The sequence below is a fragment of the Macrobrachium rosenbergii genome, chromosome 21 (genome assembly GCF_040412425.1).
Source record: "Macrobrachium rosenbergii isolate ZJJX-2024 chromosome 21, ASM4041242v1, whole genome shotgun sequence".
Classification (NCBI taxonomy): domain Eukaryota; kingdom Metazoa; phylum Arthropoda; class Malacostraca; order Decapoda; family Palaemonidae; genus Macrobrachium; species Macrobrachium rosenbergii.
The window spans coordinates 60,051,773-60,067,579 of NC_089761.1; the positions used below are offsets into that span (position 1 = coordinate 60,051,773).

The following is a 15,807-nucleotide window of genomic DNA, read 5'->3' on the forward strand; positions in this document are numbered from 1 at the left end:
ATAAAATTTTTTAAGGTAATTTGTATTTTTTGCTAGAACAAACCAGAGCCCTTGTACAGGAATACTGTCACTGCAAGCTAGAGCAATCACTGAATTTGGTAACATGGTTGTTAATTGGTGGTTGGGGGTGGGCAGGTGGAATACCCCTCACTCACCTTCCATCACTAGCCATCCTTGGAAGAGCTTGACTGAAGTTGAGGATCTGAGGTGGCCTCCCTGAGATTATTATACTCATGAATGAGCAAAATAATCTCTTGAAAAGTGTTTCTCTAGCTCAGCCTGAAAGGGGTTCTGGAGGCTGGACAGTCTGGAAGGTCCAACCTCCAGAAATATGCACCTTGTTCTGTTCCCTTGCTCATTCTTGATCTCAAGAGGTTCAGACAGATTTACCAGGTGAGGCCTTATGAGACCTGACAAGCAATATCTGAACAATGTCCAAATTTGGAAAGTGCCATCCCAGCACCCTCCCTATACTTTGTAAAACCTGAGCTAGCAGGAAGGTGCAGGCAAACGAGCACACTCATGGCCCTGCTCACACATCTGAGAACACTGTAAACCTCGTGCTTGAGAGGGAAAAGAGCACACACACACACACAAATCAAGAAAGCAGTGCTGGCCCCAAAGAGGAATGAGGGGAGGAGCCTACCTCGTTGCCTGTATGTGCATGGTCCAAAGACCTCAGGTGCTGAGCAAACGAGTTTGTACACCCCTATGTGTCCCTTAGAGGCAAAAAGGGATGAGCTGTCCTCTGCAAAAATGTGCTCTTGGTCCTGAAACCGAGCATGTGCAGAGTGAGTGAGACACTCAGACTCATCTAGAAAGACGATGGTTGGATCAGCTGGGAGCAGTCCTCTTACATAAGTGGAATGGTGTGGGGTCAGCCCATACTTGCCCTACCAGAGGATGAATGATCACGAAAAGGTGACCAAGCACCATTCCTTCCCTTTGAGAAGGGAGCATGCAAGGTGGGAGAAAAGTCAAAGATGAGGTAAAGGATGAGGAAAAGCACTAAGAGTGATTCTTCCTTCTCCTCTATCAAGTTTCACTGGTCTTAAGACACTGAAGGGCTGGTCGAGGTTGGAACTGAAGACGTCAACATCAAAGCAGCAACCTGGGGATCTACCATTGGAAGGGCTACAACTAAAGGAAAATCCTCTTTCTTCATGGGAACTGAGAAAGCAACAGCAGTGGCAGGCAAATGAGTGCCCTCTCTGTAGCAATGTTGTCCAGAAAGGCAGTGAAAGATGGAATACCAGGGATGTTACCCTGAGGCCATACCTTTTCCAAGTACTCCAATGACAATGTCTTTCTTGTACCAGGAACATAACTCCAACGACAATGTCTTTCTTGTACCAGGAACATCAGTCAATTAAGGATGAGCACAAGGTTGGTGATGAAGCCCGACTAAGGAGGCAAGCTTGAGCATTACTCCCCCCATCAGGGGGAAGTACCCTCTATAGACATTGAGATAAGAATGGAGGAAGAAGGAAGGAAAGAACCAAAATGATTCAGTGAAGTAACTAGGGGTATATTCTCCCATTGATGAGGTCAGTGAATGCCTTTTGTCCTTCCTCCTCCTCCTCTTAGCAAACTTCTCCCATTGAGGAGAAACCAAGCCTACACACTCCTTGTACAGGGAAGAAATGGGTGAACACCTTTCCCCTTACAAAAAGAACAGTACCTGTTCCAAAAACACACTTACACAGCAAAGAATGGCAATTCAAATACTCACCCAACTATTCAATGACAGGGAAGAAAATGAGTGCAACTAGGCGTCCACTCTTCACATCAGCCGAATAAATGTGCTTAGTGATGGAAGGTGAGGGGTATTTGCCCACCCTACAACAAGTTAACAATCTTGCTACCAAGTTGACGACCGCTCCAGCTTATGTTGACAACATCCTGTACATAAGGAAATGGTCTGCACATCTGCAGGTACTAAGATAATGTCAACTAAAATACAGTTGGAATGTCAACATATTCTTCAAAATTATACAAAGTCCCTTTTCCAAGTATTTTGTTGCTAAAACAGACATGATCACAACATTAATACGAATTAAATAAATCTGCATAAAAATATAAAAATTCATAACATTTACAACTTCCAGTTAATTTTAGCTACCAGCTGTCTGTAAAACTTAAATTTAACAGAAACTCGATTTACAGCAGTGGAATATAAAGCCATTCTCCTTAATTCTGAAGCATCACTTTTACAGTCTTCCTCATTGGACGGGTTGGTATCGTTCTCGGCTAGCACTCTGCTGGGCCAGGGTTTGATTCTCCGACCAGCCAATGAAGAATAAGAGAAATTTATTTCCGGTGACAGAAATTCATTTCTCGTTACAATGTGGTTCGGATTCCACAATAAACTGTAGGTCCCGTTGCCAGGTAACCAACTGGTTCTTAGCCACGTAAAATAAATCAAATCCTTCGGGCCAGCCCTAGGAGAGCTGTTAACAATATCCAGAACATCAATATGGGTGTTCTGAGACCACAAACTTTGGCCAAGGCTGAGCAATCCAATCCCTTTCCCTTTCCCACATGATCTATTAGCCAGATCTTGATATCTTACTATCTGTTGCCAATTAAATACAAAACACCTTTACTAACTACAATATTTTTATCACTCCACATCAGTGTCTACATATTACTGTAAGAATAAATGTCACTTTTTTATTTAAAGAATTAGGCTAAACTGCTAACTGTTGCCACTTAAATGGTTTTATGAATCCTTACTGTAATTGAATACTTTTAAACTTCATTAACGTATTAAATACTATGATGCACATCAGCAGTACTTGTAGGCACTCATGTAGGCACCACAACTCAAAATAATACTAATGTTCTTCACAAAAAAAAAAAAAAAAAAAAGTAAAGTTCACCAGTATACAACTTGTATATTGCAAAAATTAATAGTGACTAATGTTTACAAGATTTAACTAAAAAAAAAAAAAAAAAATCTCCGTAAAAAGTTTATAAAAGTTCAACGCCAACTATCATGGATTGAAACACTTGTTTTGAACTTTCCGGTCATTTTGCTTTGGGTGTTTCTTTTTAATGATTTTGCTGCATATAATGCAAAGCAGTTATGGTATGATTATACAGACAACACTGTTGAATTCTACAACCTGTATAATATCGAAATGGCCCAAACTGCCGGGTTGTAGTTAGGATTGGGGGGGTTACAATCTGTCCAGAAAGGCCCCACTTAAACTCGGAGCACAACCTAGGTGGGTCGGAGATTGTAGTTTCCGAGTGTACCTGTACACTTTCTACTATAGTATACTCAAGTGCTGTGTGTAAACCAAAGAAGGGTTAACAACCCAACAAGACTTAAAAATAATTGGGAGAATGGATGAATACTAAAAAGTATAACATGAACATCTAAACACAAACAGAGTCTGATGAAGAAAAGATTTTTTTTCTTTAGGTTTTGTGGATTTTCTGAAAAGAACTAGACAATGACAGAGACATAAGAGAATTAGTCTACTTGGATAACAACATTAATCATCATACTTTGGAGGAGGAAGTATCTTATTTATGCCTTTAAAAAAACCTGTCAGTGAGAGCAATGATCTATGTCTCTCCAGGTATAAAACAGTAACTTCTTTTTCTGAAAGAACAGAAGTCTGCTAAATGACCAACACTGATGGCAAACTTGCCTTGAAGGAAACTGCAATTACTAATCCTGTGTCTAGTTTAATGACCATTTTGTTATGACCTCATAACCCATACACTATAAGCTCATCCAATCACTCAATTAATCCAACAAACAAGAGAGACCTATCGCATAAAATCTTTCTGTTTGAGCTTGTCATCAGCATTGCCTCTAATGATGTATAACATAAAGGACTTCTTCAAACTCTGCCATTCAGGTCTTTCCTAATTCTTATCATCCACAAATCTCCACTCATCTTCAACTCTCCAAATGCTTCTGGTGCCCACAGGAGCCCTGCTGACACTATAATGTACCATTCTCCCACAGGTTATGCAAGAGACATGTCTAAACTATCTTCATCTCCCTCTCAACATATCTCACCTACATAAGGAACTTTTGTAATTTCCTTTATGGGATCATTTCTGACTACCCTGACAACTGTTCTTGGTCAAGTTTTATTCGTAAATCAACAAAATGTATTTTACTTTTTCATTACATACCATGTTTCATAGCAATAAAGCAATATATACAGATCATACTAAACTTATGTAGAGTACAGTATTGTATACAGTAGTCTTGTTTTAGGGTGAAATTTCAGTTTATTTGATTTCCAAATCTATTTCATCTAGCCTATTGTTTGATTTGCAGTTTATAATCTTACTGAATTCCAACTCAAAAGAACCTGTACCACAAAAGATACACTCCCGAAATATTTTAAAGATTTAACCTCATTAAGGGGATCGGCCGCCTAAAAAACCCCAATAATCTTTAAAAAATTCGATTTGCTGAAAAAAATTCTATGGCTTCGTATAGGGTTCAAGAATGTGTCCACGAAATATTATGCTAAAATTTGCCGTATTTCTCTAGTTATGGCCTAAAATGTAACAATAACTATATACCCATAAAACACCAGTAGTTAAATAAATGATTTAGTCTGGTATAGTTTTTGCGATATATATTACGAAAACTTCCTTTGAAATGAAATGTATAATGTCAATAATATCCTACTCAGCACCTTTTAGTTATTCCTAGCCATGACAACGCACACGTCATACCATGACGCCGACTGTGGCCGAGAGTTGCCTATAAACTTCCAAGCTAGAGGGACACGTTTTTCATGCTCGCTAGCCTTGACTGAACTCTGTATTTTCTGCATGTTTTTGTTTTTCACCATGCCTAAAAGGTCCAAGAGTTCACTTCATGCTTCTAGAATCAAAAGCCTAGTGTAAAAGTCCAGACGAGAAGTAGAAGAAAGAGTTCAAGAAATTAGTGCCATAGAGGGGAATGGAGCGATGGAGAGAGAGAGAGCTGTCGCCCATCAAACGGGCGCAGGTAGCGATCTCTGCTGACCAGAGACCAACCACATCCACCCCTAAACGCCTCTTTATTTGTTCGTCACTACCAAAGGGCAAAGATATTTTAGAAAAAAAGAAAGCAGTAGCTCGGAGGCTGATATTATAGACGATCCTGAAAATAAAATGATCATAATAAGTGAAACAAGACTTGATGAATTACTTGAATCACGAATCCCTAATTGTGAATGAAAAGTAATTCCCAGGATCCATTTGGCAAGGGATGGATTCGAGACACTAATAAAAAGTGTAGGCAACTATGATACCTAGAGTAATACCTTGCAGCAAGATCAGACAGGGGGGACCAGGAACCTAAAATTTATAAGAATGTGTCTTAGGCAATAAATAATCAATTAATATTCTTATTTATAATTATTTTGCATTAATTAATACCCAAAAATAAAAGTTAAAACCATAGAACTAGTTGTAACACAGTCTTTGAAGTCCCTTTTTTTTTTTATGTAACTAAAACTTTGAAGGCCCGTTTCTCAAAACATAAGTTTTTCACCTTCAAAATGTATCTCCTCCTTAGTATTGGACCAATCTAAATGAAATTTCATATATAATATGAGGAAACATGGTAGATTAAAACAAAGCCCGGGATTTTTAATATTTTGAGTTTCTGATTTTTGGCAATTTTTTTTTTCTGTAATTTTTCTGGGAAAATTTCATAAAAAAAAATAAAAATTCATAGCTCGAAAAATAATTGAAAAATCAAAAATCCCCGGCTTTATATCGAAGGTCCATATGTGTTTTATACGTGGTTCATATCTCATCCCTTAAAACCAAAAAGCAAAGGAGGAGATGCATTTTGAAAATGGCCATTTTGGCCGAAAAAATGCTCTGGCGTCACAAAACCTAAGGTCACTGAACAAAAATTTTTTCCCAGAAGTTCCACACAATATCCTTTAACAAACCCCTATATATCAACAACCTGTCGTTAAAAAGTCGAAACCGGCCGATCCCCTTAATCCTTTCTCCATCTAATGTTATGTTATCCATTTTTGCATACTCTATCCTTATTACTTCTGTCAAATTTCTATCGCTACTCCCATCTAAACCTTCTCTTCCATCTCCAACCATCTTTTTCATTATGGAATATATGGAAAAGGAAAATAATTTTATTTGCTTTACATATTTTACCTGGATGCCATAGTGACTTAAACCACCTTCCACAGAATTGGTCAGTGGAAGCCATTAACTTCATTCTATTAATCAACAAAAGCCATCTAAAAGGAGTTTTTGTCTCTATACTTCTGAGCAATCTTGCATGTCTTAACACTGATATCTGATATGGGCAACTCATGCCTTTTCTAAAACCAGCTCGTTCATCTCAAAGCTTTTTATCATTCCTAATAAGCATGCTGAATATTTCCATTACAACCAACACACATACAATGGCTCTATAATTACCTCAACTGGTCAGGTCATCTTAAATACCTAGGTTATGACCTTCAATTCCCAATCATTGGGCTTTGGTTTCCCCATTCCATATTCTGCAAAAAAGTTACAAATCTGAAATTATTATGCTAATAAAATTTTCATCACAGCAGAAGGGCAGCTGCACATTTTACATCAGCATTTCAATTATTTTGCCTGTCTTTAAATGTTGATCTATGTGCAGCTGCCCTTTTGCTGGACAAAAATTTTGTTAGCGTAAGATGTTTGTAGACTTTTTTGCATAATATGGATTGGGGAAAACCAAAGCCTAATGACTGGGAATTGAGAGTCACAGCCTAGGTATTAAAGATGACCTGACCAGTTGATGTACATAAATCTGGCATGAAAGAAACCTGTTCTAAAGTCTGTAACTGCAAATTTTGCAGACAACAAACAAACAACAAAGTTATAGTATATTTAAAAATTAGCACATTAAGATCTGATCATTCTAAAGGAATGATCCCTTTAAAATAATAACCTAGGATGTCAACTTCCTACTTACAAATATGCCACTTCTTTTTATGCCTGGTATTGCATACACAAAACTGAAGATAAGAAAATATCTTATGATTCACTAATTAAAGCTGGTTGACTTAAAAACCTCTTTGAACTGCTCATGACCTGCGGCAATGATGAAGTTAAATTATCCCCCACCACCCATCACACATCATCCAAATGCTACTCAAAGTAAAAATATTTATGATTAACATCTATTTTCTATGGATGGTGTCACGATGTCAGAATCTCAAGGGATGAAATTTGCATGACTTCATCAGAATCTAAAGGCCTGTCATTCTCCTTCAACTGACCAGCTGAAGCTGGAGAACCTTAATATTTTTTCCTAGAGGAGGAAATATCTAGCACATGCTCATACAAGACTCAGGGAGCTGTCTGAAAGTTTTGGAAAAACATCAGACCTAATATCATGGCCACTCCAAAACTCCTCTTGTCAATCTACAAAGAATACTTAACTAATCTAACTTCTGGGAGGACTTCCTGTCCAACTTCATGAAGCATGAATCAGTCATTCAAGATACCAACTGCCATGATTCTGCACCAAATAATCAACACTAGATGTCACTATCAATCACAGTTCATTTGCATATTACTGTAATATAATAGTAACAACTAAGAAGCAAATACTGTAATGCCAAAACGATATAGAATGAACAAATACAATTACACTATTCACATCTATTTGACATGAAACCAAATCAATCAGCTGAAAGAACTACATTTTTTTCAAGGATGAATAAACTACCTGGCAGACTTCATGCAAAACCCAAGACCACTGATTTTATCAATTCTCATGATGATACTAATTGAATTATTGTACTGAGTATCACAGATAACACTATTTTAAAAATGGAAAAAAAGACCTAAAATTGCAGTGATCACTAAACTGTGGCTGACAAAAAACTATCATTGTAAAATCAGAAAATACTACCATCACATAATGCACTAAGGTACATCATTTCTATAAAATGCATACACTGAAATTGACAATCCTTGCAATATGATCATGACAAAACTGGCATATGAATTACATTCTCAAACGCTAAATTCCTCGGTCTACTATTAAACCATTGCCTATGTATTAAACTCATTATCAAGAACAAAAAAAAATAACTTTTACAATACTGAATTCTGCTGTCAACTGTAGCATAAGGTACTGTGAAAGCAAAAGTGAAGGCCCGAGTTTTTTAGCACTTTGTTAAACAACCCTTACAGTGCTTGTTTTATTTAAAAGATGCAATCCACTCTGTGAAAAGTATTACCCTATGACTAATTAACGTCAAATAAACTATGTCAATTCATAAGAAATATCTGTCTCCTATCTCATATTTTTTTTATTTCTTTTACAAAGCATTTATGAATGTCCATATAGTTTTCTTCAGCACCAGAGTTGTTCATTATGCAAGAAATTTTTGCACAAACGAATTTTCTTTTAACTGAAAAATGTTAGTTTATGTTATGTGACATAAAAATAAATCCCCATTCAAACAGTTGCATGCTGAACTCTGTTTTCGTTATGTTTATTTATTTTAGAAATGAACTTTTGTTATGTTTATTTATTTTAGAAATGAACAACTCCTTAGGTTCGGATCAGTGGGCAGGGCAGTGGGATAACCAAATGCTCAGTTACCTCATGCTAAGAAGCTCATTGTTCAACTCACTCAAGCTGCACCTGATAACATGGATGACCTTAGGCTAGAAAATAAAAAGCAAACTACAGTAACTGTGCAATGGTCGATTGTTGAGCTTCGTAGAGCTTAAATTACAGCCCGAGAAATAGCTCAGAGCCTAAACATACGTACGAAAAGGGTAATGAAGTGGGTTAAAAGAAACAATTAAGATCATGAACTAAGAAGCTATCGTAGGTGTGGTTGCCCTTGCTGCAATACTGTGGAAGATCATTTTATCATCGAAGAAGTTCAACATTAAACACTGATAACCTTGGTTAATGTGAAAAGGGGAATGCAATTGCAAGTCAAAGATTGCAAGAAGTAGGCTGCAAGGAAACCTTGTTTAAAGCAAACTCATAAAAACAGCGCCTAGGCTTTGTGTTAAGAGTAACACCGTAGATGATGACTGGAATGGGATGGTACTGCATAAAAAACGACACCAGCATTACTTCAACTTTGTTCAGCTGTATGGGAAAAGCTATGGCTGACCAGAGATAATAATATATTTGAGAAACAGATGATAATGTATGTGAGAAACTAAGTTAAATTGGTACCACAACGATTGCAACAGGTCACTGATAATAAAGGATCTTTCACTAAAATTTAAATTTACTACTTGATTCAAACTGCAACTTCACTTAGACCTATCAGGGACTCATTGCAGTCTACTCTTGTAGGCCTATTTGAAGTGGACATGTTTTTTGGAAATTCCTTATAATCAAGTTGTTACTATGGTACTGTAAACATATTCTGCAGATAATACTTTGGTTACAGACTGTTATTTCAGATGAAAGCTCATTTTGTAATAAGCCTTTTTGTTTTTAAGTGGTTTATAAGATTTTTCATAGAAATTAGTAATCAATTTATTCTTTTCAATACTTATATCAATATAGGGGAAATATAAAGTGAAACTATACTTTCTGGGCTTCATTTTGATTGATTAACTGTGGGTTATCTGGCGTCACAACTACCAGGGTCACTGACGCTGAATACTAAATGTGATCTTTTCACTTTTATAGTATGTTATAAAAATTCTGCTAGACAATTTTGAATGGACCTATTTTGTACTTAGGCTTAGCCTGGTTGCAACTACTTTTGATACAGAACGTTACTTTGGGTAAAAGTTTATTTCATAATATGCATTTTAGTTTAAGTTTTTATAAGAATTTCACTGTTAAATCAATAATTTATTTCTTCTTTTCATTACTACTTGCACTGGGCTTTGTTTTCTGTCATAATAACGATTGGCTTAAGCAACTTCTAATCTATCACCGAAATGAAAATGTTGAAATGTAGTGGTTTTTAATACCAATCTGAAAATAAAATGATTTCAGCAGATAACAACATTGTTCAACATCAAAGATTCCTTGAGCTGCCAGATCTTACCTGGTTTTCAATGAGCGTACAAATCTAGAAAACAGACACTGGAGTTTTGCTGTTACTTGTTCAAAAACACAAAATGCCTAACTTTTCCATTCAATCACTGCACCAGGATTAGTAAATGATATAAGATTTACCACATCCTCATCAATAGGTCTATCAACATTGACAACAATCTACATCATGCATCAGCCTTTCCCTACACAGAGCATGAAATGAAGTCCCCACTCTTCTGTCATGTACTCTTTCTGGTTAATTCCTAATTATAAAAAGCGAATCTAGCAAGCTAAGCTAGTATGCAAATCTTCAATCACTGAGGGAGAGTAAGTGACGACCACAAAAGAACAAATGACTTCTGATAAATGAATATCTTAAGTACATTTCATCTACAAAAACCAGACTCAAGATAAAATGATGACACGCGTACTAGTACAAACCCAATGGGTAAACAGATAACTGACAACTCTGAACAGCATTTGAATAAAGCTAAGTGGATACAAGCAATGAAGTACTCATCTGCACCATCTCTCTCCACCCCTCATGTTTACAATAATGTTAATTATTATTATTATTATTAAAGTAGTTTAACCATACTACTGAGCTGACTATCAGCTCTCATAGGGCTGGCCCAAAGGATTTGGATGAAATGACAGGTCTGGGACCAAACAGGTCATTTGGTAGGGTGATGAATGAATGAAAATGAAATTAAAAACTGCACAAAGGCATACGCTCTCATACCAGAACACACTCACACAATAAGTACATCTATACTCATGTTTCTGTATAATGTATACTCACTGAAAAGGTATATTAAAATTTTAAATAAATTAAGTAAAATTTCAAAATTTAGTTGTTCTAAAATTCATTAGATGCCAAAGGGCTTTTACATTTCCATTATTTACTTTTTATATTTTCTCAATTAAATAACAGCTCCTCATGAACATTAGAATTGGTATTACTGTGCTGAAAATGTGGGAGATTATGACAAAATTTCCTTCATTGATCTATTTCCAAAATTTGATAATCACTGCAGGTTATATTTTGGACATTCACAAAATACATGTTTGACTGTTATCAACACTTTGCAATATGGGCATTCGGGAGGAGGGCCACATGGACTGTTCATTAAGTGTCCATGTGTCAAATGAATACGGCCTATTCGAAGACGTGTCAGAATTACTCGTGTGTGTCTCTCTCGATATGATGAACTCCATTTTCCATCCTTGGATTTTAACTAACTGTTTTAATTTATTATTTTCAGGTTCTTCACTCCATATATTTTGCCATTTACTAACAATGATTGTTTTTATATATCTTATATAGTCACTAGTAGGGATGCTTACATTTGCTCTTGTCAAGTGGACTGTTTCTTCAGCTGCTTTATCTGACTCTTCATTTCCTTTAAGGTAATCCCTACATACGCAGGGATCCAAAATATTTCAATATTTTTTCCATTACTATACAATTTATGGAGTAAAAACTTAATTTTTTTTACAATATTTTTTTTATTATAGCTTTGAATGGCTTCTACAGTGCTTCTGGAGTCACTATAAATCACAAAATTATTAAATGAGGCTTTTTAATTATTTAAAAATGACAAAGATATACAACAAACCATAAAGGACAATTGTACCTGTCTTAACTAAAGGACACAAATGAGATTAAATAATACATTATGGGAGTAAAATAACACTAAGAGGTAAAAACAGTGCACAATACACAATAAAAAGATGGGCTGCTTTAATCACGCTCAAGCTTCTGAAAAAGTACTGTAATGGGGTTCAAATTAAATGCTTTAGTCCAATCAGAAAATGCAACACACTACTGTATATGAAGAAGAAATTAAGAGATAACAGCCTATATTAGATTCAATGATCAGACAATAAATAGTTGCAACTTGTAAAGTTGTCTGTGGCTATGCATTTAAAAAATGCATCACAAAGATATTGTTATAAAGACTGAACCTCAAACTATTTTCTTTGCCTTAATATTTTTCAGCATTTCTCAACTACCTGTTTTCTTTGCTGATTCATTGTTTAAAAAATAAATCTTTAAAAGAAAATACAACAATTGATACTGTAATATATACTGTACCACACTTGACATGGCAATGAATTGGGAGAGAGAGAATGCAACACTAAACCAGCAAACACCATAATGAATAACTGCTGCATATTACTGTACATGAAAATTGAATTATTACACAGCACTGTACTGCATATCTAATACACATACAAGATGCTTGGAAAGCCTATTTAAAGTACAAGCTGTGTATCAGTAATGTATTACAACCACAACTAAGTTTATTATTTTCTTTCTATACAGGTATTAAAGATCAAATAAATTTAGAGACAAAGTACAGAAAATGTTTGCCTTGCTTTCAGAAATAATGCAATTCATATGAAAAACCCCAAATGCTGTACATAAAACTCGTTTAATGTATAGTATGCCTGCAGCAGAGAGTGACTTTGTTTCATATTCAGTAATGAGCCCTATCACTTTTGACTCGAATGAAAAAACAGGCACATATAATGACTAATTTACCGAATCAGACAGGCCTCACAATATTAGTTCAGCTTACCTACCACAACCTGAAAAGATTCCCAAAAGCACTGGGTTCCATACATAATGCTGTGATGTACTCGGCGAAGTTACTGAACATTTGTGAACAAGATCCTAAAAATACCAGGGAAACCCAGTGACATCAAGCTTGCACAAAATAATTTAGCTATGATAAAGATTTGTCAATTGCACTTTTTAACATATTTTGACTACTACATCAAATTATTACACCTAAACATTTTCAGCTACATACATCCACAGACAGATTCTTCAAAATAAACAGACAGATTCTTCAACATTAAGCAAACTCACTAGTGTGGCTTTACACCTAAGCATTAAGATGTATAGTGATAGCTAATGCAGACACTATCACCTAAGAAATGTAGTCCTTATTAAGAGATACCTTCAAACTGCTAGCTTAAATTAAAAATACTTAGAAACAAGTAATAGCAAACCAAGACTACTATACATTAATATGCAAGCAAAACACTTGACCACTCTTTAATAGCATATCACCAAGAACAAAAAACAATTGCATGTAGAAGGCCTCCAACAAAAATATACACCAAAGGCATGAATACTGTACTGTACGTAGGCCTATATGAGCATGGAACCAGGATGCAACAAAGATAATGGGAAAAGATTAAATAAGTTAACCCAAGTACTAAAAATTGTGAACACACTTTCATGAACAAAAAAAGTTATTTCAAAATGGTGTAACATGGAAGGTCAAGTTTTTAATGAAAACTGTAGACTGCAGTAGACAGAGTGCCCAACGGGTGGACCAAGCGAGGCAGAAAAGCAGGCCTCAATAATAAACATGAATGATGATGATAAAGATAAAATGTCTTTACCCAAAAAGACACTAATTCCCTTTTTGGGCGACCCAATATAGGACAGAGTTTTCCTAAGGTACAGTATACCCCTACAGGCTTATGAATATCATAGCTAAACTTGTTTTATAATTCAAAATACCTAAATAGGGATGGGTAATGAACATTGCAACTAAATCTTTAATTCAGTGTACATAAATAATTACTCTAACAAACAAACAAAATTAATAGTAAGCATAGGCTATTAAGAATACCATTCAGTTTTTTACGAGTAGCCTACCAAGATTTCACTTGGCCATGAAATAAAGCTGTTGCTAACTGCCCTGTAACTTACACTGCGGTTTTAATATTCTATTAAACATTGTAACTATTACACACACAAAATTTATGTATATATATATATATATATATATATATATATATATATATATATATATATATATACTGTTCTAATATGCCCTTCAATGGGATAAATTATGAACAATGCATGAACTACCGACTGCACTACCTATATCAAATTAAAATAACTAAATATGAAAATCAAATCATCAATCATACAGCTAGATGGAGCTGATACAAAAGTACCTCTATATGTAATTAGTTACACATGACTAGCCTGTTCTACCTTAATAATCTCACTTGCAACCAATTAGCAAAATTCACACTACAGATTATGACCTTTTCCTTTAAAATAACTTGTATACAAGTAGCTGAGTGCTCCCAAAATAACAGTTTGAATAAACAGCTGACTTTCTTACAATCACAACACCTAATGTAATACTAGTCATACAGGCTGAGAGAATTATGAAATCTCTCACCATGTGCCCCGCCCCCAAAGATAATATAAGGCCTACTTCATCTAGAAAACCAAGTTCCTTAATGAAATAACACTGAATATAAAAATTAATGCTACCAGATTAACAGCTGGCACACCATGAACTGACCTAGGGTACACAAGGCCTCTAGATTATGAGGGTCTAGAAAAGCAACTCAAGCAATATATCAACCTTATTTGTAGACTATCCTAGCCTACATGACCAAAGAGGAAGAGCTCTAACTACATAAAATCAGCATTTCTTCTAGATGTCTTGCCTAATGCCGCATCTCAATCTACAGGATGAAATACAACTAAGTTTGCCTATATCAGCCTACTCTCGAAGATAGTAGACTAGTCTGGAGCCCATAGCCAAAAACATGGCATAGCCTTACCACTCTGAAGGTCTGGGCAATACGGAGAGTAACTGAAGCAATTTTAAACAAACTGTTTTATACATCAGTCACAGATAATTAAAGTCTGACCATCAACCAAAATTACGTGAGGCAAAATTTCTATCAGGAGCAATTACCTAAGCCCAGGCCTACCCTATATCACACGGACGTTCTATACTCCCTACAGGATCTCAAATTGGGCCAACAATCAAGAGAGAAATGCAACTGCGAGAACAACTGCCATGAGGCGTCATCAAAACGATCACTTGACCTAACCAAGAAAAGCAGCGAGTGAGAGAGGAAGAAAGCAGCGGCGGCAGCAGCAGCAGCCATCATGTCATTGATTTGCGGCAGACGAAATTGCGGACGTCAAAAAAATGCCACCAATGACACATCTTTGCGGATTAAACACCTAGAACGACCTACTGTCATTGGATGCCTATCTTTTCAACAAATGAGACGATTACAACGTACTTACAGTCTAAATGTTTCTTCTTGGGTCCGATGACTTCCTCGGTGGTGGCTTTACACACTGATTTTGCTAGACCCTGTCCGGCTAGGCTATACCTAGCTGCTGTTAATCTGTCGTTGATGGACTGTCCAGCCATTTCGGCGGTTTACTCCAACAAAACGATTGAAAACAAAATAGCTGAAAACGCGTTAAGAATACAATGAACAATAAAGGAGAATGATTATGTGAGGATCGGCTGCTTTACCCTCCTCTCCCTCACTACATGTACACAACAACTGGGCGAAAATGGCGAAGAAAGGCAAAGTCCCACCGTCTGTGACGTCAACGGTCAGAAGAGAGACCGTATTCCGTTATGTGAATTAGGTATTGTAAAAATGTAGGACTCTAGAAAATAAATCAATAAACTATTTTAACTTTATTTTTTGTGAATAAATAGCTCTATTCTAAGTCTTGAGTATAAGATAAAATAGACGTCTGAATCAGCTGACAAATGTAAACAACTTATCGTTCCACTGAGTAAAGTATATAAATCCTTGTCCCTCATTGACAGCGTTTGCTTTGACTATTAGATAATATTTGTAATTTTTTTGGAAAATAAAAAAAATAATAATGAATAAATTAACTCTTATTCTATATTTAAATACATAAAATATTATTATTTTCCTTAAATTACATTATTTTACGGATTTATATGTAATTATTTTTACTTAGTCTG

General features: G+C 35.7%; 1 protein-coding gene across 4 annotated transcripts in view; it reads right to left on the bottom strand.

Moving 5' to 3' along the window:
* The window catches only part of lap (like-AP180), a 425,173-nt gene extending 409,804 nt beyond the window's left edge, over positions 1 to 15,369 (bottom strand). For all 4 annotated transcript variants that reach the window (XM_067123899.1, XM_067123886.1, XM_067123884.1 and 1 more), the window contains exon 1: positions 15,099 to 15,369. In XM_067123899.1, the coding sequence (XP_066980000.1) occupies positions 15,099 to 15,228 (130 nt within the window). In that variant the 5' untranslated portion in view covers positions 15,229 to 15,369. The remainder of the gene's footprint in view (positions 1 to 15,098) is intronic.
* Positions 15,370 to 15,807: the final 438 nt, after the last annotated feature.